The following is a 26,340-nucleotide window of genomic DNA, read 5'->3' on the forward strand; positions in this document are numbered from 1 at the left end:
GTGAGATATTAAGTGTATTGGTGTATACACTTGTTGTAATATTTCTTCCGGTTATAAAAGTTGCAGTGCTCCGTGGACGTAGCCTATATTGGGTGAACCACGTAAATCTTTGTGTTCTTGTTGGTTATTTTATTCCGCATTTTTGGGTGCTATTATCATCGTGATCGGCATCGCTTCGGGGTAATTTCCCAACAATATTGACAGACATGATATGAAAGGAAAATTGCGTGTGCTGATTAGTAGAAATAAATGCATTACGTTACGTGGGTGTACTAATTCCCAAACATTTATGATAATTATAATTATTAAGAGATACTTATGAGATTATTATCTTCTTGTCATAAGAGAAATTATTCATATACATGTACCATTATATATTATATTACATATATTTAGTATATCATTTAACAAATGTTGTACTGTTGTTTTTTAAGCCCGTAAAGTTCTTCTCTCGTTTCCTGCTAATAAAAAAAAAATAACGATAATATGATAATGTCAAAATATAAATTGGTAACTTAACAAGATAAATTGGTAACATGTCGATTAACTAATCTACAACAAGATAAATTGGTAACATGTCTATAAAAAAATTTACAACAAGATAAATTGGTAACTCGACAAATTTAACTAATATATTAATTGATTGCAACTACCAAGATCGTGGTGATGCGCATGAGTCAACATCGCATTAATTATAATCTATGTGGACTGTTATTGATATACGAATGTATAATGTTATTCAGTATCTCGATCGATTGAAAACACCCCATACTTGATAATCTATATACGAACACTTAAAAAGTTTAATAAAAATACAAGTTATCATTTTATCTCCTAAACTATATTACTAAAACTAGTATAAGAAATTATATGTACATAATAATACACTGATGAGAAAAGAAAACATCATGTTATTGTTTATTTAACACATGAATAAAAAACCCCTCGTTGTAAGATTTCAAATGCTCCAATGTATAACTTCCTTACAAGTAATTTAATATTATGATCTATGCATGAGATGTTGTTGTACAGTCAACTGCTGACAAGTCATGCGATAAAAATATAATATAAACCATATCTCGCGGCTGCTAAAATTTAGATTTTTTAATGAATAAGACGATTCACGATAGTGATATATTATATGTCTATAAAATCACATTTATTTGTAATTAAAAGATATATAAATGATCGATAACGAGGGATCAACATCAGTATCAATTATTCGGTTAGCTTAAATACAAATACTAATGAAAAACTAAGATTCATTCAAATCAATAATAAAAATATAATAGCCCCACTAAATTAGAATCGAATTCACCGACCCAAAAATTTGTGTGAGACATATATCTTATTTGGGTCATCCATGAAAAATATTACTTTTTATGCTAAGAATATTACTTTTTATTTTGAATATCGGTACGATTGACCCGTCTCATAGATAAAAATTCATAAAACCATCCTACAAAATATCTGCTCATTCACCGAAATATCCGTATCCGGTTAGCAAAGTAGAATTCGATTTATCGAAATCTGGAGGAGTAAATTAAAACTCATATAGTTAATATGCAATGCTGAATTTCACATGTTTATAACAACAACAGTTCAACAAGCTGTGGGGGTTACTATTAAATGCGGTGAATTGGTTTTTAATGCGAAATCTATCTGTTCCGTTCCGCTCCGTTGGCCACCCCACCAAGAACGCGTGCAATGCATGTTCGCCTGCACGTTCCAATCAAGGGAAACGTCTGATGGGAGGACACTGGTCCATGATTTAATGAAGCTGGCACGGAGCTACTTGTTGCTACAAAGTAAACAAATAAACCCACCCACTTTCTGGAAACAGACTGATTTTTACAATGGATTCATGCACCAAAGATTTGCAAGTGGAGGTGACTCAGTTGAGGGAAGCATTTGACTCTGGGAGGACCAAGGAAGAATCTTGGAGGAGGTTGCAGCTCAAGAGTTTGATATCTCTGCTGGAAGAGAAAGAGGATGATATATCTCAAGCTCTGAAACAAGATTTAGGGAAGCATCCAATCGAATCTTATAGAGATGAGGTTTGTTTGAGCTCATGGATACTGGGATTAGTTTTCAAGCTTAATTAATGTTTGATTTGATTGAAGCAAATTGTCGTTTGCAGATTGGACCTTTGATAAAGTCTTTGAATTATGCGTTGAATGGGCTGAAGAAATGGATGTCAGGCAGAAAGGTCGCGTTCCTTTTCTTTTAATTCTCCAAAATTTGACCCATTTTTCTTGAATTCAATTCAAAATCCATCATTTTCTTCTATGGTACCACAGGCTGATTTGCCGCTTGCTGCATTCCCATCTAGTGCTGTCTTAGTCCCTGAGCCCCTTGGAGTTGTTCTCATCATATCATCTTGGAATTTCCCATTTGGTACAGATTCACGTTTCTTCAGTAAAAGGGCTATTTTCTTGCCATTTCTTCCCCTGAACCACCCTTCTCTGTATCCGTCGGAAATGAATGTTTTTTAATTCACTGAATGTGTGTGTTTATTTTGTGTTATTGCAGGAGTGTCTTTGGAACCATTGATCGGAGCAATTTGTGCGGGAAACGCAGTTGTTTTGAAGCCGTCGGAGCTTGCTCCTGCGTCCGCCTCGGTTTTAGCCAACTTGATTCACACTTACTTGGATCCTAAAGCTATAAAAGTCATTCAAGGTGGTGTTTCAGTTGGTGAGCAGCTATTACAACTTAAATGGGACAAGATTTTCTTCACAGGTATACACTTCGTGTAGCAATAGAGCCAGTTGTTCTGCTTAGGGGGCGTTTTGGTGATAAAATTATATTTTTGTTCGTATATATGTCGATGGAAAAATACGTAGTCTGAAGGAAACTTTAAGATTCATGCAGGAAGTAACTTTCCCAGTCAAGCCACCGTAAATCAACATTGTTTTTAAGAACTTTTACATTTTTTGACATTCTTTTCCATGGTATGGTTGTGAGCGAGTCGATGAATAAACTTGAGAGAAAGGGGGGAGATGTATGCTTTTGAGATCTTATGTTTCTCAAAACGGCAGTGGAAGAGTTACTCGAATTTGTTTAAAAAACTTTTTTTTCTTGTACTTTTGTTCTGTTACTCCAATAGGAAGTGCACCAGTAGCACGTATAGTCATGACTGCCGCAGCAAAGAATCTCACTCCTGTTACTATAGAGTTAGGAGGAAAATGCCCTGCAGTTGTTGATTCTCTTTCAAGTTCTTGGGATAAAACGGTAATCGTGCAGATCTTGGTCTATCTGATGCTCTATTTCAACATGTCGGATTCATTGTCTTTTGAGCAAAAGTTGGTTCCTGAAATAGAAAGTTTCTTGTGATGTAATGATGTTCTTAGATTGCGATAAAACGTATCCTTGCTGCGAAATTCGGGATTTGTGCTGGACAAGCTTGTATAAGCATTGATTACATTCTCGTGGAAAAGAAGTTTGTATCCACTCTGGTATCACTTCAACATTTCTCCATTTTAGTTAACACTTTCTTGATTATTTTATGTCAAAAGAACTGTCTCATTAGGGGCAAATATCTTTCAGGTAGAATTACTGAAGGCTGCTACACTGAGTATGTTCGGAGTAAATCCAAAAGAAACCAACAGCATCGCGAGGATCATAAACAAATATCACTTCACGCGACTCAAGAATCTCTTAAATGAGCCCTCAACCAAGGCTTCTATTGTCTATGGCGGTTTGTTAGACGAAGACAACCTGTAAGTCATTCATCTTTGCAAGTACATGAATTCAACTGAGTATCAGAGGACGTAACACAATGCATTATGCAGGTTCATCGAAGCAACTATATTGGTCGATCCACCATTAGAAACTGGAGTCATGACTGAAGAAATCTTTGGTCCACTCCTTCCTATAATCACTGTGAGGAAAAATATGACAATTTTCTTCTGAAAAAACCAGTGTTTCTACTCATATATTGCATAGTTTTGCATATATTACAATGCAGAATGAATTTGTTTTGTGCAGTTGGAAAATATTGAAGATAGTATTATGTTCCTCAAATCGAAGCCTAAGCCGCTTGTAATATACGCATTTACTCATAATGAAGGCCTAAAGAAGAGGTTATCTTTGGAGACATCTTCAGGAAGTGTGGTTTTTAATGATGCGATAGTTCAAGTAAGTTCGTGATAACTATGATTCATACAAGAACCTAGGAGCACGAAGTCTCGGAAAACCGAGAGTGCTAAAATCCACAACTTTAAATATATTCTCTAGAAACCAGAAAGTATATATTTGGAAGAGTACTACAATACTCGACGATGACAAAAAAAAAATCAACTCTCAACAATATTTGATGCTCTACTTCCGAATACCAGTCCAGATATCTGGAAAAACATTGACTCACTAAGTAGTTCAAATTCACCTATCAAGTAGTAATCCTTTCTAAAGTAAGTTGTTTTTTGGATGCAGTATGCAGCGGACTCTCTTCCATTCGGAGGAGTTGGGGAAAGTGGTTTTGGTAGATATCACGGAAAATTCTCGTTCGATGAGTTCTCATATGAGAAGGCAGTTGTAAGACGTGGCTATCTTGTGGATTTTTGGTTCCGATATCCCCCGTGGAACAATCATAAGTTGCAGCTCTTTAAATCTGCATACAGATTTGATTATCTGGGAATTGTTCTCATTATGCTGGGCTTGAAAAAGTCTTGAGACGATTCAAAACTAGTGCAAGTGCAAAAACATGTGATCACTACACTTTTTGTGTGTAGAAAGAAAGGTCATTTGGGTGATTTTTTAAGCAATAAATCAAGTTGTGATGTTTGGATTTTATAAATGATTTAGTTTGGTCATGGTTTGTAAAGTTCAAGGTTAGCTTTCTTCTATGTAACTATAATGTAATATTATACTAAACAATTAGTTATTCTATCGTTTGTCCTCAGACAAAGTAAACTTAAAAATACCATTATATCAGTGGATTTTTGGACATTGATATATACTAGAAAATTGTATGTGTAGCGAAAACGATTTGATTTGAGATAGAATTAGTTAATATAGTAAATAAAAATGAAAGTTATATATATATTTTTTTTATATAAATTCATATTAATCACATTTAAAGTTTTCATGTTTTCATGTATTAATTTATTTTTCGTTATATCATTTTGTTTGTTATTTGTATTTTCCTCTTAAGTTTCCGGTGAATACAAATATTTTTTCATTATATTTTGCATCAATTGTGTACTTTCTTGGTCGTCAATGAAATTGGTGATATATTTTATGCATTTCATGATCTTCTAATATATTATATATGAAAACAATAATTTTCCGTCTAATCTAACTGGTCCAGCTTTTTCAGCACAATTATTTATAACAATTGAATATCTTTAAACAAAATATTATTACAAGTGTATATGTCAAATTTTAATAACAAATACAGATATTGTCCGACAAAAGTTGATATATTACAAATATAACTCAAAAAAAAAAAATTCTTTAATTAACTTGAACAATAAGTTGAATAAATTAATAAACTAAATTGAAATTAAACGTAATATAAATAATTTAAATTAAATTATTAAAAAAACAACACTTATAATCTCAGTTAATGTTGATATCCTTTAATCCAACGGATCCACAAACTGTCTTTTTTCAAGTGTATTTTCCATAATGTTTTAACCAAAAGTATTTTGTTCCAAGCTTGCAAGTCTCTGAGTCCCAGACCCCCATCCTCCAAAGGCTTGCACAACACATCCCATGCAATCGGTGGATGCTTTGTTGGCCAAACAAACTTCCTACACAAAGATTTTATGGTGTTGACAACAAAGATCGGGATAGGCAAGATGGATAACCAAAAACACTCGACTCCCTAAATTACCGATTTGATAAGCTCAATCTTCCCCGCATAAGATAAAGAGTTCCTCGGCCAATAGCTAATTTTTTCCGCAATCGCATCCGCAAGTAGACTATAGTCAGACGATCTCAACTGCTTAACAGCTAATGGAACACCAAGATACCTAAAAGGAAGGGTACCAAGAACAAAACCTGAGAGCTGAAGGATTTTATGTCTGATACTATCATCAATACTTGCCATATAAATGCTTGATTTCAATGAATTGACCCTCAGTCCTGCCATATCACCAAAAGCATCTAAGCAATTCAAAAGCATAGAGACGCTACGAACATCCCCACGAGACAATAACAAGTCATCCGCATAGGCAAGATGTGTGATATGGAGATTACGACACCTCGGATGAAACCCAAACTCAGTTGAACGAGACATGCAATACAGAGAATGGGACAAAACCTCAATACATAAAGTAAATAAGAAAAGAGACAGCGGGTCACCTTGTCGAAGGCCTCGCTTTCCGATGAAGTATCCATGATAAGTTTCATTAAGAGCTATAGAATAAGATGTAGTCGTTACACATTCCATTATCCACTGAATGAACATTGGAGGTGTTGGGAAATTACCCCGAAGTGATGCCGATCACGATGATAATATAGTACCGAAAAAAATGCGGAATAAAATAATCAACAAGAACACAAAGATTTACGTGGTTCACCCAAAATAGGCTACGTCCACGGAGCACTGCAACTTTTATAACTGGAAGAAATATTACAACAAGTGTATACACCAATACACTCAATATTCCTCACACTCCCAAACCCGTGTATACCGAGAAAATAATTTATCTAACTCACACAAGAGAATTCCCGCACTCAAGAAAAAATACACTCTTTTTCTATGCACTCTCTTTTTATCAAAGCTGAAAAGCTTTTGATTTTGGGATTACTAAAAGCAAACAAGGAAGGCTCAATTTATAACAAATTTCTTGAACTAACTTTGAGGATTTTCCGATGTGGGATATGTGAGAAAATATTTTTAAATTCCGCGTAGGCCCCACCTCCATTAAAAACTCACCTAACAATTCTCCCACTTGAAGACTTGATTTCAATCATGTCTTCACACCATCATTGCAGCAGCTCATATATCTCCATTTATACTTGCAGTCCGACTGAAGTTGAACACAACTTCAGTTTGTCAATGGTTACTGTCTTTGTGAGCATATCGGCTGGGTTCTTACTTCCAGGAATCTTCTCCAGCATCAAGATTCCATTTTCCAACACTGATCTGATGAAATGGTACCTAACCTGTATATGCTTTCTCCTAGCATGATAAACAGGATTTTTTGCTAAATGAATAGCACTTTGACTGTCACAGTGTAACGTGCTATCTTCAAGCTTCTGACCCAATTCTTCCAGAAAGGATCTCAACCATATCATCTCCTTGCTAGCTTCTGTAACAGCAACATACTCAGCCTCAGTAGTTGAAAGCGCAACAATCTTTTGCAGCTTAGACACCCAGCTTACAACTGTACCACCTAATGTGAACACGTATCCAGTAGTACTTTTCCTGCCATCCAGGTCACCACCCATATCGGCATCGACAAAACCCTGTAAGCCCAATTTTGACCTCCTGAAGCATAAAGAACAACTAGTAGTACCTTTCAAATACCATAGAATCCACTTAACTGCTTCCCAGTGTCGCTTTCCTGGATTACTCATAAACCTGCTCACAACTCCCACTGCATGTGCTATGTCTGGTCTTGTACACACCATTGCATACATGAGGCTTTCGACAGCAGAAGCATAAAGAACCTTATTCATATAAGCCTTCTCCTGCTCCGTCGATGGTGATTGTGCTTTGGTTAGTTTGAAATGACTAGCCAAAGGAGTACTCACAGATTTAGCTTCATTCATATTAAATCTGCTAACCACCTTTTTCACGTACTCTTCTTGTGATAACTTCAAGAATCCATTCACCCGGTCTCTTAAGATCCTCATTCCAAGGATTTGCTTTGCTGCACCCAAATCCTTCAGGCAAATTCCTTTGATAAATCTTTTTTCAGTTTATCAATTTCTTCCAGACAAGCTCCAGCTATCAGCATATCATCTACATATAGCAGTAGTATGATATAAGAACCGTCAAACCTTTTCACATAACAGCAGTGATCAGCTTGACGCCTTAGGAAACCATTTTCACTCATGAATCCCTCAAACTTCTTGTACCACTGTCTTGGAGCTTGTTTGAGACCGTACAAGCTCTTCTGAAGTTTGCACACCATTCTCTCTTTTCCCTGTACTTCAAAGCCCTGTGGCTGCTTCATATAAATTTCTTCATCTAGGTCACCGTGAAGAAACGCAGTCTTTACATCCAACTGCTCCAAATGTAAGTCTTCCTTCGCCACTAGTCCAAGTACTGTCCTGATAGTGGTTAATTTAACCACCGGAGAGAAAATTTCGGTGTAATCAATTCCTTCCCGTTGTTGGAAGCCTTTTACAACAAGTCTTGCCTTGTACCACTTGCTACCATCATGCTCTTCTTTTAACCGGTACACCCACTTGTTATGTAACGCATTTTTGCCTTGTGGAAGTTCTGTCAACTCCCACGTCTGATTGGATGACAGTGAATCCATCTCATCCTCCAAGGCCAACTTCCACTTGGTTGAATCATCATTTTGCATTGCCTCTTCATAGGTCTCCGGTTCACCTTTGTCTGTCAGCAAAATATAGTGAAGTGCAGGGGAGTACCTCTCAGGTAGTCTAATGGTTCTCAAAGATCTCCTGAGTTCAATCACCGGAGTTTGTGGGTCATCATCTTGTGCAGTTTCTTCTTCATCTTCCTGGTTACTGGTTTTCGATTCATTCACAGGAATATATGTCAATGGCACTTCATTAGTCTTCTTGACTTCAGGACATTCATCTCCAGCTCCAATGTCTGACTTGTCCTTGTACAGAAGTTTCTCATTAAATATTACATCTCTGCTCCGAATGATCTTCCGATTTTGGTCATCCCAGAAACGATAACCAAACTCATTATCTCCATAACCAATAAAGAAGCACTTCTTTGATTTCGGATCAAGTTTTGTTCTGCTTGCTGAATCAATATGAACATAGGATAGACATCCAAACACTTTCAAGAAAGAAAGGTTTATTTCTTTGCCGCTCCATACCTCTTCGGGTATTCTGCAGTCAAGCGGTATCGAAGGTCCTCTGTTGATCAGATATGCTGCAGTGTTAACAGCATCAGCCCAGAATGATTTTGGCAATCCAGAATGCAATCTCATGCTCCTTGCGCGTTCATTCAAGGTCCTGTTCATCCTTTCAGCTACACCATTCTGTTGAGGTGTACCAGGAATGGTTTCTCCATCTTGATCCCGTTCTGTGCACAATATTTCTTGAACTCATCATCTTCATATTCTCCACCATAATCAGATCGTAAGCACTTCACCTTCAAGTTGGTCTCATTTTCCACCATAGCTTTCCACCTTTTAAAGGTCTCGTAAACATCAGATTTATTTTTCAGAAAATAAACCCAAACTTTTCTACTCGAATCGTCAATGAATGTGACATAGTATCTCGAGCCTCCAAGGGATGTCACAGGAGATGGTCCCCATACATCAGTATGAACCTGCTCCAACTTTGCTGCTTTCGGTTCTCTACCCCTTTTAAAAACCTCACCTTCTTCTGCTTTCCAAAGATACAGCTTTCACATAGTTGGTGTTCAACAGTCTTTAATTCTGGTAGCTTTCCTTTTGACACCAACATCTTCATTCCCTTTTCACTCATATGTCCAAGTCTATAATGCCATAGACTTGAATTGGCTCCAGCATCCACAGCTGCTAGTGTGTCTCTGCAACTGGAAGTCATATACAGTGTTCCAGTTTTCTTTCCTCGAGCAACGATCATGGCTCCTTTGTTCACTTTCCAGGAACCATCACCGAAGGTCACATTATGGCCTTCATCATCGAGCTGTCCCACCGAGATCAGATTGCGTGTCAATTTTGGTACATGTCTGACTTTGTTGATTTTCCAGACAGATCCATTTGACATCTTCATTCGTACATCACCCATACCAACAATTTCCAAAGGTTTTCCATCAGCCAGGAAAACTTTTCCGTAATCGCCAGCGATGTAATTATCAAATACATCGCGATCACCAGTGGTATGAAACGAAGCTCCCGAGTCCATAACCCAAGAATCAACAGGGCTTTCCATGGATAATAGCAGAGCATCATGTACTTCCTCAGTGACAGCATTGGCATTATTTTTCGTTGATCTGCAGTTCTTTTTCAGGTGACCAGTCTCACCACAGCTCCAGCACTTCATATTCTTTTCAAGGATGTTTTTGTCTTTTCCATTTCTTGATTTGGATCTACCGCGCCATCGGTTTGAACTCCTTTCACCATTCCTGCCTCTTCCTCTGTTATCAAGATTTAGAGCAGATCTCGTTGATGTTGCTTCACCCGAGTCTTTCCTGCGAACTTCTTCAGCAAGGATTTGATCTCTAACATCATTGAGTTGTAGTTTTCCTTTTCCAACAGAGTTGCTAACCGCTGCCCGCATCGGTTCCCAAATGTCTGGTAAAGACGTCAGAAGAATAAGTGCCCGAATTTCATCATCAAATTTGATGTCCACCGATGTCAGCTGAGAGACAATCGTGTTGAATTCATTTATGTGCTTTGCCACCGAAGCACATTCTCCCATCTTCAAGTTGAATAACTTCTTCATGAGATGTACTTTATTGTTTGCTGATAGCTTCTCGTACATGTCTGACAGAATGGTCATCATTTCCTCCGTGGTTTTGGCCTCCGCCACGTTATGCGCCACGTTCTTCGTTAGGGTCAGTCGTATCACACCTAACACCTGTCGGTCAAGGAGCTCCCAATCATCATCCTCCATCTTTTCTGGTTTCTTTCCTGATAGAGGTTGATGCAGCTTCTTACTGTACAAATAATCTCTTATCTGTAACCGCCAGAACGAAAAATCTGTTCCGTCGAACTTGTTGATTCCCAGTCCCGATCCATCATCTCCGGCCATCACTTCTCTAGCCTTAGCAAAAAATCTAAAAAATCTTTTCTGATGTGGAAGATCAGACAAGGCTGCAACCACAGAGCATACTCAGAATTTTTAAGAATTTTCACAACAAGGCTCTGATACCAGTTGTTGGGAAAATACCCCGAAGTGATGTCGATCACGATGATAATATAGTACCGAAAAAAATGCGGAATAAAATAATCAACAAGAACACAAAGATTTACGTGGTTCACCCAAAATAGGCTACGTCCACGGAGCACTGCAACTTTTATAACTGGAAGAAATATTACAACAAGTGTATACACCAATACACTCAATATTCCTCACACTCCCAAACCCGTGTATACCGAGAAAATAATTTCTCTAACTCACACAAGAGAATTCCCGCACTCAAGAAAAAATACACTCTTTTTCTATGCACTCTCTTTTTATCAAAGCTGAAAAGCTTTTGATTTTGGGATTACTAAAAGCAAACAAGGAAGACTCAATTTATAACAAATTTCTTGAACCAACTTTGAGGATTTTCCGACGTGGGATATGTGAGAAAACATTTTTAAATTCCGCGTGGGTACCTCCATTAAAAACTCACATAACAGGAGGAAAGTTTATAAGAGAAAGGACCTCGCCCAAGAACTCTCAATCCACCGTGTCATAAGCTTTTTGTATGTCTACCTTCAAGATACACCGAGTGGAACCTCTTTTGTAGGCGTATTTACGAAGCAATTCTTGAGCTAGATGAAAGCTATCAAAGATAGAACGTCCATGGATAAAAGCAGCTTGTGCTCCATCAATAAGTTTATCAATCACTAGCTTGAGTCTACAAACAAGGATTTTAGAAATGATTTTGTATACCACTGAGCAACAAGAAATCGGCCGATAGTCATTGACAGAGGTCGCATTCGAGCATTTCGGAACAAGTGCGATGATTGAGTGGTTCCATTGCTTCAATAATCAACCCTCCACAAAGAATTCATTCACAGCCTCAATGACCTCGTGTTTGATTAGATCCCAAGCGTGTTTGAAGAAGAAGGAGCCAAAACCATCCGAGCCCAGTGCTTTGTCATTATCTATGTCGAATAGAGCTGCTCTGATTTCATCAATAGATACTCTAGCAGTCAATGCATTCCAGTCACTAGTCAAGACACACGGGCCACTCAAGATAACATCTCTATTCACAGTATATCTGTCCATTTTCTGACCAAGTAGCCCTTTGTAAAAAACCACGAAACAGTTAGCAATATCATTTGGGACATTTGTAGTTATACCATCTGGCTTCTGTAATGCAACAATCGAATTTCTCTTATTAGTTCTTTTGATGAAGTCATGAAAGAACTTAGTGCATCTGTCTCCTTGTTGCATATATCTGAGTTTTGCCTTTTGAGCAATAAATAATCTCTCTGCTTCTAGTATTAACTCAGCTTTCCTTTTTTCCTCCTTGTAAGTCACTGGCATGACCCCCGAATTGAGAATTAGCACTTGCAAAGTTTCTAGCTCTTGTTTTGCAGCCTTCGCTCGACTTGAAATATTACTTAATTTGGTATGGTTGAGCTGTTTCAGTGGTATTTTAAGCCCATTCAACATCTACTTGAGCCTATACTGAGTTGTACCATGCCCTGCGAACCTCAAATATCTTTCAACAAGTACCGTAAAAATCATCACTAATAGCCCCCATGTTGAAGAACTTGAATATCTTTTTTCTCTTAGCTCTCGATTCTAGCAAAGAAACAAGAGACACAGTGTGGTCCGAAATACAAACAGGTGGCATAAATTCTGCGAGACCATCTAGATTAGAAGAGTTCCAGCAATGATTAACAAGAACTCTATCTAGTTTGCTACAAATTTTGAGCATCTGCATGTCAAAATTCTTCTCCTTGTTTGATTTATATTTTATTATCTTGCTTTCTTAAATTTTCTATCAATGCAATGTCTGAAACATTGACCAAATATTTATATGTTCATTTAACTTTAAATTTAAAATAAAGTTCTAACCATTTTTGGTTATAAAACATATATGTTTATTTAGCTTGAAATTTAAAAAATTAAGTTCGAACAATTTTTTATTATAAAATGCAGAAAATATATTGTTGGTTTAAAAAATATTAATAGTAGTCAACTTTTCATGTGAAAAATGCATAGTAAAAAACTATGTAAAAAAATATTTATAGTGTTCCACTTTTTGATTTGAAAAAATGCATAGTTATGTATAATTTAAATAAATAAATAAAATTAAAAGCATATCAATTATTAACTAATAGTGGGAAAAAAATGCACAATAATGTATAAATCTATCAAATAAATAAATTAAAATTTTAAAAATTAAGTCTGAAACTCTAACCAAAACTAAGTTTTTATTATAATGTATATGTACATTTCTCATGAATATTTTTAGGAATTTTGACACATATAACTAATATAATAATAATACAAGGTCGAAATCTATTATTACTCCTAAAAAACGAAATGAAAAAATTGTGGTGATATTGATCAACGGTGCAGATTCCCCCCACAATAATAAGCATTTCCCGCCAAATTATACGCTATAATTTTACACTCCTCACTTCTGCCACCTCTTCCGCCGCTTCCTGTTTCCTCTCCTCCACTACTCCTGCCGGAAAATGGCAGAGACACCAAAGACTAAGAAATCCAAGGCGTCTTCAAACAAAACCCCCGATCTAAAGCAGTCCATTTCTCCGCCAACTCCACAAATCTCAACCACAACAAACACCACCGCTCCCCGCCGCTCCCTTCGCCTCACCTCCGCAACTTCACAAAAATTCCAACAGTCCGCCGTGACGACTTCGAAGATTCGCCAGAATGACCCCCTTAGCTCACCCACCACAATTTCATTGGCCCCCGTATCGCCACAACTCACTGAATCCAAGAGAAAAAGAAAAATCGAAAATGGAAAAAATGAGGGTCTCGAGACAAAAAGGGCCTCGAGGAATGTAGACAAAAATGCCCGTATTGAGAGTGGCAGGAAAAGAGTGTACTATAAGAAGGTCGTTTACGATGGTGGCCAATTTTCAGCAGGGGACGATGTATATGTGAAGAGGAGAGAAGACGCAGCCTCCGATGATGAGGATCCGGTGGTGGAGGAATGTAGGGTGTGTTTCAAGCCTGTTGGTAAGAGGATTATGATTGAGTGTGATGAGTGCTTGAATGGGTATCACTTGAAGTGCCTGAAACCGCCAACGAAGGAGGTTCCAGAGGGCAGTTGGATTTGTAACTATTGCGAGGCTAGGAAATCGGGAAAAAAGGTAGAGTTTCCAGATCCGCCTAAAGGGAAGAAGAGGGCTAGGACTGCAAGGGAAAAGTTAATTTCGAGCGATTTGTGGGCTGCTCATATTGAAAGGTACCTACCATTAGTTTGTTTTTCGATAAACTGTAAAATAAAAAAATTTACTCTAATGGTATTCATTATGAGTTTTTTGGGGTTGATTAGTTTATGGAAAGATGTGGACGGTACTTATTGGTTCCGGGCACGGTGGTATGTTATTCCAGAAGAGACATCTGTGGGAAGACAGCCTCATAATTTGAGGAGGGAGCTCTATTTGACTAATGATTTTGCTGATGTTGAGGTGATACATTCTCTTTTGATTTTATGTTTTAAGATTCATTTGACTTGGTTAGAGCTTACAAGTTCTCTCCTTTAGGACCTACAACTACATATTTAAACTTATATCCCTCATTATTTGTTGTTTGTGGAAGCACGATGTATATCATATGTATGAACTCTGCAGGTTATAAACCTATTAGGTTTTTGGTACATGTATAACACATCTTTGAGATGCTAATGAGGATGTGGATATTCATTTCTAAGATTCTAATTTCTGAAAGAGAAATCCGTCCCATTTTCTTTACATGACAATGTTTTGTAGATGGAATCTGTTATAAGACATTGCTTTGTCATGAATCCAAAAGAATTTTCCAAGGCTGACAATGAGGGGGATGATGTGTTTCTGTGTGAATATGAGTACAACATTCACTGGCATGGTTTCAAGAGAATTGCAGAGATTGACAACAATGAAGATGTAAGTTATAGATGGCTTCCTAACAAACATACTTGCATTTTCTGGGAATTAATATACTTTCATCCTTGTGGCAGGATGGTGGAGGAGTTGACAGTGGTGATGATTGGAATTCTTGTGATGATTCTGAGTCTGACACAGAAGAAGACATGGAATATGACATTGAGAACAGACACTGTTTATTGTCTGGACAATCTCCATCTCATTCTTTAGCTGCGGTATAGTGATTTTAGCTTTGTTGACACATGAGTCTTAACGACAGGTTAACTGGAAATACAAGATTTTAATTTGTAATACTATTGCAGAACTCACGAAAAGGACAAATATATGGTCTGCAAAAGATAGGGACAAAGACAATACCAGAACATGTTCGGTGTCGCAAGCAGACTGATCTTGAAAGGGCAAAAGCGATGCTTCTACTTGCAACATTGCCCGAGTCTCTAACTTGTAGGGACAAGTATGTATAGTTAAGATAAGGTTGTGAAATCTGTAAAAGTAATTTTCTTACATCATATTCTTTATTCAGGGAAATGAATGAGATAACGACATTTATTAAAGATGCCATATGTGATGAGCAGTGCCTGGGAAGATGCCTCTATATTCATGGTGTTCCTGGAACTGGCAAGGTAAAATATATGGACGATATTACAACTTAAGCATTGATTAAAACCACATATATTCATCTTTGCACTTTTTTGTGAAGTCAATCTGGCTTATCTTTTATCTGCAAACTGCAGACGATGAGCGTTCTTGCTGTGATGAGGAATCTAAGGTCTGAGGTTGATGCAGGAAGCATTAGGCCTTACTGCTTTGTGGAGATTAATGGTCTCAAATTGGTTTCACCAGAAAGTGTATATAGCGTAAGAATGCCTGATTATTTGTTTTTTAGTAGGGTCTAAATGTCTAATTTTATCCATGCTTCTCCACCAGTTGTTTTAATGCAATTATTTCAGGTAATATATGAGGGACTGAGTGGGCATAAAGTTGGTTGGAAAAAGGCTCTCAATTTCTTGACTGAACGGTTTTCAGGTGAAAACAAATGTTGGAAAGAAGATTCAAAACCTTGTGTTCTTCTCATAGATGAGCTAGATCTTCTAGTAACCAGAAATCAGTCGGTAGGCTGTGCATTTAGGGGCAAAAGCTTCTTCATTTGCTTCTAAAACAAACCTTTATGAATAGAATGCATTTAAATCCACAAATTTTACCTCACAGGTTCTATACAATATTCTTGATTGGCCTACCAAGCCAAATTCCAAATTGATTGTGATAGGTAAGATATTATTGTCTTCACTAAACGAGTGTAGTTTTAATTGATGATCCGGGTTCTAATTTTTCTGTATTTTATTCATTCAGGGATAGCAAACACTATGGATCTTCCAGAGAAGTTGCTTCCTCGTATCTCCAGTCGAATGGGCATACAAAGGCTTTGCTTCGGTCCATATAACTACCAGCAGCTTCAAGAAATAATTTCCAGCCGTTTAAAAGGAATTTATGCTTTTGAAGAATATGCAGTTGAATTTGCTTCAAGGAAGGTAGGTGCAACTATCAACCAGCACAAGGAAAACTGTTTCTTCGCTCTCCCTTTTTTTAATCAATCAATTAAAATAACTAAAATAAAATACAGATAAGGGAAAGAAAAGTAGTTCTTAATTTATGGTCTAGAAGTCGACTGGATGCCCATCTCATTGCTGACCGTCTTGGAACCGTGTGATTCCAATATGTGGCTCCACTGCTCCATCGAAATAATGCTTCAACCTGTGGGAATCGACAGTAAAGGTCTCATTCTTGCCATCTTTCAGAGCTATAGCACCCGATGGGTACACCTTGGCGATCACAAATGGTTCCGGCCATCTCGACTTGAGCTTTCTGAGAAATAGCCCCAACCTGGATTTGTAGAGCAGAACTGCATCTCTTTTGTTGAACTCCCTATGCATGATGCGCCTATCATGAGCCCTCTTTGTGCATTCTTTGTAGGATAGCAACAAGTCAGCCCCTATGCACGATGCGCCTATCATGAGCCCCTTTTGTGCGTTCTTTGTAGGATAGCGCCAAGTCATAGGGCCGATTTCTAAATTCCTTAAGTTGGTCTAATTGTAGCAATATTTGTCACCTGCTTAACCAAAATTTAGTTTTCAGTCGCTGCAATGGCTACTGTGAGCATTGAGGTGATATACTTGTATGCTTATTTTTAATTTTAGGTGGCAGCTGTTTCTGGAGATGCTCGTCGTGCATTGGAGATTTGTCGGCGAGCTGCAGAAATTGCAGATTATCGCGCCAAAAATTTGCCACTTTCCAACTCAAACACCGCAGGTAAGACTTTTAGGCAACAGATACTCTGGTAGTCTGGTGCTAACCGTTCTCACATCCTGTAATATCATATAAATACTGAATTTGTGCTAAAAAAATATATCTACAAATTTCTTGGCTTAGAAATGCAATCCCTTTTACTAATAAATCATCCTTTTCTGCTTAGTACCTCTAAATTGCAATGTTAATGCGATGCATACTAAATATTTAGTAGGATTCAGATGACATTGACAATTCAGTATCAACTTCCCATGATATAAAGTTTACTACAAATTTTTTTTTGTTTCATAAAGATATAATACTAAAAAATATCCCTCTTGGCTTGTTTCTCTTGGAAAGTTATTGTAGGTATGGGAGATGTTGAAGCAGCCATAAAAGAGATGTTCCAGGCTCCTCATATTCAAGTGAGTTAAGAGAATCTTCTTTTCCGATATCCTTGAATAACCACCGAATGTAACAAATTTTTACTCGAGGATGTTTTTCTGCTCGACGTTTCCTATTTATTGTACTTATTTTGTTTTGTTGCCGTCAGGTGATAAGAAGTTGTTCTAAATTGAGTAAAATCTTTTTGGCTGCTATGGTACATGACCTCTATAAGACAGGGATGGGTGAAACAACCTTTGAAAAGGTTATTTTCTTGAGCTATCTAGCTTGTTATATTTATGCATACGTACATAAGTAGTTTGCCTGTAGCTGATAACCTGTGTAATGTACTCATGAATAGCTTAGAAAGCTTATTATGGATTCTTTAGTTTTTTTTTTTGAATCCTTCGTAATTGATCTTCAGAACCTGATGGCAGTATCACTTAAGTCTGATTACTTTTCAGATCATTTAGTCTTTTTCTTCATTACTACTGTCTCTCATCAATGTCAATTTGCCAAATTTCTTGTTTCGCTTGTCCGTGGGTATGTAAAATTCTCTTTTTCATCCGCACAGATGGCTGTGACAGTCTCTTGTTTCTGTTCAAGTAATGGAGAACTGTTTCCAGGATACGACACTCTCCTGAAAGTCGGGTTCGTTCTTGTATTTGTTTTGCTGTCTATCAACATTTAAAGGTCTTTTCACGCTCTGCCCGTGGCTGTTGCTGAAACTTAATTGTCCATTCAGTACATTTTTTGTGCTATTTAAGTGCTCACAATTAACGATGAAGAATGGTCAACTGATTATCTGAATTTATGTGAAATGATCAGATGCAAGCTTGGTGAATGCAGAATACTGTTGTGTGAATCTGGTGCAAAGCACAAATTGCAGAAATTGCAACTCAACTATCCTAGGTGGGCTCATCTTTAGAATAAAATTTCGTATTTTGGTGCAGATATAAATATAAATGCGTAAGCGTATGAAATGCATCATTTTTTGTATATCCACTTATTTATTCCCCGATGTAATATGGCAGTGATGATGTCACTTTTGCGCTCAAAGACAGCAAGGACCTGCCTTGGTTGGCCAAGTATCTGTAACCCGATTGATAGGAGATTCGATGCAATATTTATTTGCTTTTTATTCCCCTCTAAAGGACTTAGCATATGAGCTTCACATGTTGGACGAGAACTATTTTGAACTTCTTGGAGAAATTGGTGGAAGATACATGCACGCTCCTGTAACATTTTTGTTATTGATACCTTCTGATGTACCTGCTGCTTTTTTTAATGGCCTCAAAAAGTAGTTTAGATTTTGAAAGGCATATAAGGTTAGACAAATTAGATATGAAATTCGAAAAAAAAAATTTAATTAGTAGTTACATATTTCGAGTTCATTACGGTGCAGACATCCCTACACACCAGAGCACGCTGAAGATTGCATCTCGCTTCAAATGAATGACAATCGCACCCATTTCCCAACGGGCAAGTGTTTCCGTAACACCCACACACTTGAACTCAATAGTTTATCGGATCAGAACTCTGGATACAAATTTCACCTATGATTTTCCGCACTGGAACAAAACAAGTACCATATCTATTTATCCAACGAATTCTATACTAGCGGTAATGACGAGGAGGTCCTCTGCCACATAGGCCTTCCCAAAATGGCACTTCCATGAACAGCCAGGTAAGAAGCATTTAACCTATGATGATACATTGATTAGGTTAAGCCAAATCGACTACCCCATACCATTGAACAACAATATCCCATTGAACTCAAACGAAAAGAAATGCATATTATGGGGGAAACATTACTTGTCAACATTGGGTGTAGCCAAGGGATCATAAATCTCCTCTCTGTGTTCGGTAGGTGGAACAGCACCAGATAAAACTGCCATCTCTTGAGACCCTTCCGTCTATGAGAGTGTATTTAGAGGGGCCAAAACAACAAAGAAACGTAAACTGAATGATATTGATATATCCAAGGCAAGAGAACATGAGTAATAATGTTCTTTACTTTCCTATAATTGTTAAATGTGATCTTGAGAAAATAAAGGAAAGACAACGGAATCGTCACAAAAAATTTCGAATTAAATTAGGTTATGCAAAAAATTTGTTACTTCAAAAAGTTTTCTTCAATTTCTAATCTGCTTGCAGTGTAAGTGCGTGGCGTACAGATATATAGAACTTCTAAACAGGAAAGCCTGTTATTTTATTATGATAGGGACCATCTCAATAGCAAAGATATACATCATAAGCTAAGCATTAAGTGAATAGCAGAAAAAGAGAGAAATATACCTGTTGAGGATACTGTGCATATCCAGCGTATGCACCGTATGAATAGGCTGAAGGATCCTGCGTGGCAACCACAGCATAGGGATCATATCCTTGCCCATAAGCATAATAAGCACTCCATTGATTTGGATCTGCAGATTGACCCCAGACACTAGCAACATCCTACAGCATATGGCAACAATTGTTAAAAGTTACAACAATTGTTACAAGCATTGCTAACAATGTTTATGCCTTGTTTAATTAATTTACTAAATCAGTAGGCACATATTAGCAATCGCTTACACAAGATCTTAGATACCTGTTTTGCTGTTAGACTCCTTCCCCAGGAAAGACGGACGACTTGTTGACCAATCACAGCACCTTGCATGCTCTGGATTGATTCTTCAGCAGATGTCCTATGCAATGAAACAAGATGACGTAATAACTTGAAATTTGAAAAAAAGTCGGACGATCGAAGAAGTTAACCTCATCCACACTGAGAACATGGCTGTATCATGCATAGACAGAAAAACAAAACTGCCGCAAAAGTACATTTACGACACATGAATACACCCCTGCCACAACTAGAGGTGGATAATATTATAATTTCTGTACAGATACACAACACACATGCTTGGTACAAGCGGATAAGAGCTTTGTAAGCCAAAGCTCACCTTGCTGTGAACTGCACAAAACCACAACCTTTGGATGCTGGGATTTTAACATACACAATTTCACCAAATTGCAAAAATATCTGCCTCAGTTCTTCTTCTGATACATTATGGTCCAAATTACCAAGAAAAACCTGCAATTAATAAGAATATTAAGAGAAAATATATCTACATTACAGTGTATAATATTTAACTTACGGTAGTGTTATTGATATCATTGTCCACTGGAAGTGTCTGAACTGGTGCAGTATAAACTGGTGCTGGATATATTGCTGCCAGAAAGAAACAAAACAAAATTTCAAGAATCTAGGATGACGAAGGACCAAACTATCAAAGAAAGAAAACAATGAATTGGTTGCCAATGAAGAGCAATCATACTCCTTACATGTATAGCTCGAGGTCATTGAAAAGCAAAATTCTATTAAATAAGAAGTTGCTCCCAAAAGAGTGGGATAAAATATGTAACCAGAAGTCAGTAAAAAAACTTTTAACAGAGTCAAAAAACTTGTAGGTCAATTCATAATGCATAGAAAAGAAAGTTCACCTTTGGCAGCAACATACTGCTGTGGAACAGCAGCAGCAGTTTTCTTGGGTGTTGCTGCACTAATTCGCATGGGCCTGGTTGAGCAATAGATACCATTCATCTCAACCATCGCTCGATTCCTCTCCATCTCATCAGCAAACTTAACAAAACCATATCCCTTGGAACGCCCAGTGTTTGGATCTGTCACGACCTTGGCTCCTCTAACTGATGGATAACTAACTCGGAAAGTCTCCTGCAGCAGATAGTCCGTAACGTCTGGTGCTAAATCTCCAACAAAAATAGAGTGTTCAGGGCCTCCATCAATACGCTTTTCTCCTACACCAAATGATGCCCAATTCAATCTAAAAGTTAGCTCCGTCCCGGGAATCTGTGTTCCATGATAAGATTGTAGAACCCTTTCCGCCACTTGATGTGATGTAAATTCCACAAACCCATAACCCTCTGGCTGACCTGTTATTTTGTTTCGAATTACTTTTATCGAAAGGACCTGCATGGAATGTAATAGAAAAAAGCTAATTCATCTCTAATAAACCAAAAACAACAAATACATCACCAGATTACTCTGTAGTCATCGTATCCTCAAAAAGTAATTGAAAGCATCATGCACACAAGATAACTAGGTTCAAACACTTCAGCAACGGATAGACATTAAAATAACGAATTTCGCAGCTATAAACCCTACACGCTTAACAAAATAGAAAGAAAAAAAACACTACACACAGTTAGCGTAAAAAATACACGGAAACAAGAGTCTGTTTCTCACAGTCCTTGGAGGATATTAAAAATCCGCTTTTTCCAAGAATTCTAAATCAATTCAGGAAAATGAACATCGTCAAAATTCCAGAATATAATCAGGCACACAATATTCAAATAATTAGAGAAAAAGTTGGATAAAATTGCCACTCATTGAGTATCTAAAATGAAATACATGTAGTTATAAATGTACGTACCTCGCCGGTTTGGGCAAACCAGCCGCGTAGATAGGATTCGTCGGCCCAATAAGGCAAATCACCAATCCAAAGGGTGCGTACTTCTTCCAGTGTGGCTGGTTGGTGATACGGTACCGTTGGCCCGCTCATTTCGATGCTCTCGCTTTCCCGGTGCTCTGCGATTGCGAGGGTTTTGGTTTATGGGGAAAAAATGACAAAAATATCTATATAAAGAGGCTTTAATTTAATCCCCTTTGTCGTGCTTTATCGATAGCAAGTGTCGTGAAGACGTTTAAAATAAACCAAATACATTGCAGTATTCAAATTCATTAATCGTGTTTCTCTTCGTTCCCGAGTTATTCAAAATGTCTATTTTTTCTCACTCACCCAATATTTATTTATTTTCCTTTTTTTTTTTTTTGATTTTTGCATGGACTCGTTAGCTAATGGAATTTGTGTTTGATAGCCACTACACATTTTTGCAGTTTTTAAGCAAAAAATGACATAAAAGAAAAAGTGGAGATTTTTTCATTCTGTTGTTAAAAAAAAGAGGAGCATACGAGTTTGCTTGAAATAATTTCTAAATAACTATTTTATGCCTTTGAGCCCACATAAAACCTTTGATTAAATTAGAAGATCTACCAACTTTTCAACAACCAAGATCGCCGACTAAATATTTTATGAATAATATTCAGGTTTATGAAATACTAAGGCCTATATTCTGCCATCTCTTTTATATTATTTCTTGACCTTTTCTTATCAAATATGCACATAATTCGTGGAATCCCATTAATACTCAGTCCATGAATATCATGAGCAGTTTTGTTTCATAAATAAAGCATGAGTGTTTCATCTTACAAAATGATAATATAAACAATTATTTAAACCAGTGTTGTAAAAGGTACCACCTAGGATTGCTTAGGAGGTGTTTATATAGGAGCTGGGATGTGGGTTCCGTCTAGGCGACCGTCTAATGTAATATATAATTATTTTTCAAAAAAAAGATTTGTGAACATATTGTTCAATCAATTTATATTAGATAAAGATGATGATATGTCATTGATTTTGATTTAGAATGTGATATAGATGAATTATTAGATAAACATAGAGATCAAGAAGAAAAATTAGATATTTAGATAAAAAAAGAAAAAGAAAAATCTTCTAGACGCTAAGCTGTAGGTGACCGCTCGACTATCATATGCCACTTTTTAGAACACTGATTTAACCATTGAAAGTTTCAAAATTTTTATTTAATAAACCAATTGAGACTAATATTCGATTTCTATGTAAAGGGTAGGGCTTTCAGCTTTTAGAATCACAACTAATTGACTTCATGATATTGAAGTTGATCAAAATGGCTACTATGTGGCCTCCTCTAATTTTGCCTAGATACTTTGTGTTCTTGCGACATCTGCTGGAGCTAATAAAAAGGATTCCAGTGTGGTTTGCAGATCATGTGAAGATTCCATCATTTTTTAGCCAGTTGAAGAGCTAGAACATCGATGTTGCACGGCACCAGCTGTTTTCTGTGTTGTCCAGAGGTCGAGATTTGGGCCGGAAGAGTTTTGGGTGGTTTTGGTTAGATATGAGCATCCTCTCGAACTAGAAGTATCTTGGCGGTGGCAGCCTCAGAGATTGTTGGTACCAATTGGGGTACATTTTAAGAATCTAGGTACTTAAGCCTGAAGGTCTTGGGTTCGAGTGTTGAAGAAGACGAATGAAACAACTTTCCAGATATGATATATTCTATGAATAACGGTGTATGAGCATGATCATGCTCATGCTAGACCAACCTACAGCTCATTATCAATAGTAGTGCATTAGTATAAGCTGAGGCTCATGTTAGGCTAGCCTACGTTCCATGGTCGTTACAGATAGATAGACATTTTATGTGAGTTTTTTTTGACGAGGTCCATATTTGTGGAAGCTTCGTTGAATTTGAGGAGATTCTAGAAGATTATGAATTCATAGTTAGGGAATTTTCTTCCTGGCGATTTATTTTTTTTTAGATCAGCGAATCAGGCTACCCACACTCTTACTATAGAAGTTGCTTCCATGTCTGGTCTGCTAGGAAGGACATCACCCTCTCCTACTTTAATTTCATTTGTATAATTGTACCATATTTGTTTTAATATTATATATACCGATTTTTTTTCCTAAAAAAAAAAGTCGCACGGCTTTCAAGTTTCAACTATGGGGGCTAGTTTGAATTAATTTGGACTTATTGTTAGGTATATTAAATGTGTAAAAAATATTTTGACATATGAATATATAATAAATTGATAAATCAGGACGATATAAGTAAAAAATTAATTTTATTTTTAACTAAATTTCTTTTAAGTTCAATTACTACTATTAAATTCAATTATGTATATGTTTTTGTTTTCAAGTTTATAATTATACTGTATACAACACTCATCGAGGTACAACATATAAGTAGATTACTATGTATGCGTTGATCATCAAAGTCATAATTTAATAAGTTGCTGAATTATTGAATTAACGTTTTATTTGGGTTCAATCAATTTTGTACGCAGCTGGTCGAATTTCAAAATGCAAGTTCTTCTTATAACGACAAATGATTAACTTATAATTCAACTATATATTGTACCAGAATCAGAGACTACTTTGTCGATGTCCCTAGCTATATCCTTTATTTTACAAGTCTACATTGAGTTACGATGAATTTTAAATCTATAATAATTTTTTTTTTGCACAATCCCATCACTACCAATAAATACCTAGTCGTCAATTTTAATATCACTAATCAATTCATCTCTCTAGGAGTCTAGCTAGTTACGATATGAAGCTGTTGCATTTATCCTCATTATATGTCAAAATAATAAATTTTTACAAAAAAATGAAGAATTTATTTCATGTGATATGTCAAAAAGTTAATTAAATATCCATAATTGTTAATAGTGAATTGATTGTGTTGCAAAAAAATATAATAAAATTGATAAGTAATGCCCATTACATAGTTACTTGTATCATGAGATGCGCTAAAAGAACAAGCGAATGGAGAATATCGGTAAATTTATTTATTTTTTAAAATTTTAAATGTTTCACTGTTTTCCCGTCTACAGATGGGACTATATAATTTAACATAATTTAAATTCTATAGTTTTTTTCTTCTTCTATATTTCGGGATTTTCACATTACAATTACTACAATGCAAGAATATACATTTGACTCTTTGGACCACGGACTTAATTACAGTACTCAAAGTCCATAAAATTTAGCTGGATATTTGGTATTTTAACTATTATTAAGTACCGAGGGTTTCTTTCTCAGCGGGTTATTAATGTTTTGTTGAATATTATGAAATTAAATTTTATAATAAAAGTAGGCATGCAAGAGTAAATCAAAGCTACTTATATATTATGACAATCTATAACTTGGATACAACTTTCGCAAATTAAAAAGAAAAAAAATACAGTTTTGCGGGCACAGAAAGGATCTTCTTAAAGACCCTATTTATTCATGAATACAAAAATACCAAACTCGCAAAGCTAAAAAGTAAATAATATCGGAAATTTATAAAACACCATGCTTAACGGAAGAGGTTTCTTTTGATGTCATTAATAGTAGGGTGGAGGTGGAGGTGAGTAGTAGTAATATCGTGGCGGCGGCGGTGGAGGCGACTTGTAAATGTATGGTGGTGGTGGTGACGGGGATGGTGGTGGAGGTGACTTGTAGATATATGGAGGTGGAGGTGATGGGGATGGCGGAGGTGGTGACTTGTAAATGTATGGTGGTGGTGGTGATGGAGACGGTGGTGGAGGAGATTTATAAACGTATGGAGGCGGCGGTGATGGAGATGGTGGAGGAGGTGATTTGTAGAAGTAAGGAGGTGGTGGTGATGGGGATGGTGGTGGTGGAGATTTGTAAACATATGGAGGTGGAGGCGATGGAGATGGTGGTGGGGGTGACTTGTAAATGTATGGAGGTGGAGGCGATGGAGATGGTGGTGGTGGTGACTTGTAAATGTATGGAGGTGGTGGTGAAGGGGATGGTGGTGGTGGAGATTTGTAAACATACGGAGGTGGCGGTGATGGGGATGGTGGTGGTGGAGATTTGTAAACATATGGAGGTGGAGGCGATGGCGGGGATGGGGATGGTGGTGGGGGTGACTTGTAAATGTATGGAGGTGGTGGTGATGGGGATGGTGGTGGTGGAGATTTGTAAACATATGGAGGAGGCGGTGACGGAGATGGCGGTGGGGGTGACTTGTAAATGTATGGAGGTGGTGGTGAAGGGGATGGTGGTGGTGGAGATTTGTAAATATATGGAGGAGGCGGTGACGGAGATGGCCGGTGGGGGTGACTTTTATGGAGGTGGTGGTGAAGGGGATGGTGGTGGTGGAGATTTGTAAATATATGGAG

At 37.1% G+C, this 26,340-nt stretch overlaps 4 protein-coding genes and 1 non-coding gene across 6 annotated transcripts; 3 read left to right on the forward strand and 2 right to left on the reverse strand.

Annotated features, from left to right (window-relative positions):
- The first annotated feature begins 1,627 nt into the window (after positions 1-1,627).
- LOC142521909 (aldehyde dehydrogenase family 3 member F1-like) lies at positions 1,628-4,822 on the forward strand. Of its 2 annotated transcripts, XM_075625085.1 has the most exons (11): positions 1,628-1,808; positions 1,876-2,057; positions 2,141-2,209; positions 2,301-2,397; positions 2,533-2,739; positions 3,107-3,231; positions 3,351-3,455; positions 3,547-3,719; positions 3,792-3,882; positions 3,988-4,137; positions 4,432-4,822. In XM_075625085.1, the coding sequence occupies exons 1-11, from the start codon at positions 1,712-1,714 to the stop codon at positions 4,669-4,671; spliced, it is 1,536 nt and encodes a 511-aa protein (XP_075481200.1). In that variant the 5' UTR covers positions 1,628-1,711; the 3' UTR covers positions 4,672-4,822. The 2 variants fall into 2 exon arrangements, with proteins under 2 accessions (XP_075481200.1, XP_075481205.1); XM_075625090.1 differs by having other exon boundaries at positions 1,629-2,057.
- Positions 4,823-11,790: 6,968 nt separating this feature from the next.
- LOC142537123 (uncharacterized) lies at positions 11,791-12,420 on the reverse strand. The gene has a single exon (XM_075642690.1). It carries the CDS (start codon positions 12,418-12,420, stop codon positions 11,791-11,793), a length of 630 nt encoding a protein of 209 aa, XP_075498805.1.
- A 985-nt stretch (positions 12,421-13,405) lies between these two features.
- LOC142521922 (origin of replication complex subunit 1-like) lies at positions 13,406-18,808 on the forward strand. Its single transcript, XM_075625096.1, has 16 exons — positions 13,406-14,191; positions 14,282-14,417; positions 14,718-14,870; positions 14,945-15,085; positions 15,173-15,324; positions 15,394-15,493; positions 15,605-15,727; positions 15,821-15,982; positions 16,080-16,137; positions 16,221-16,399; positions 17,066-17,177; positions 17,514-17,578; positions 17,707-17,802; positions 18,112-18,188; positions 18,366-18,449; positions 18,572-18,808. Exons 1-16 carry the CDS (start codon positions 13,455-13,457, stop codon positions 18,633-18,635), a joined length of 2,439 nt encoding a protein of 812 aa, XP_075481211.1. The 5' UTR covers positions 13,406-13,454; the 3' UTR covers positions 18,636-18,808.
- Positions 14,778-14,855, forward strand: LOC142538175 (small nucleolar RNA snoR28). The gene has a single exon (XR_012818712.1). It is a non-coding gene; the product is annotated as a small nucleolar RNA snoR28 (small nucleolar RNA).
- A 171-nt stretch (positions 18,809-18,979) lies between the features above and the next one.
- Positions 18,980-22,185, reverse strand: LOC142521928 (polyadenylate-binding protein RBP47B'). Its single transcript, XM_075625102.1, has 8 exons — positions 21,977-22,185; positions 21,027-21,513; positions 20,681-20,754; positions 20,486-20,616; positions 20,131-20,227; positions 19,836-19,994; positions 19,353-19,453; positions 18,980-19,240 (listed from the first exon to the last, which is right to left on the reverse strand). Exons 1-8 carry the CDS (start codon positions 22,103-22,105, stop codon positions 19,150-19,152), a joined length of 1,269 nt encoding a protein of 422 aa, XP_075481217.1. The 5' UTR covers positions 22,106-22,185; the 3' UTR covers positions 18,980-19,149.
- Positions 22,186-26,340: the final 4,155 nt, after the last annotated feature.

Source organism: Primulina tabacum, chromosome 2 (genome assembly GCF_025594145.1).
Source record: "Primulina tabacum isolate GXHZ01 chromosome 2, ASM2559414v2, whole genome shotgun sequence".
In the NCBI taxonomy this organism is placed as follows: Eukaryota; Viridiplantae; Streptophyta; class Magnoliopsida; order Lamiales; family Gesneriaceae; genus Primulina; species Primulina tabacum.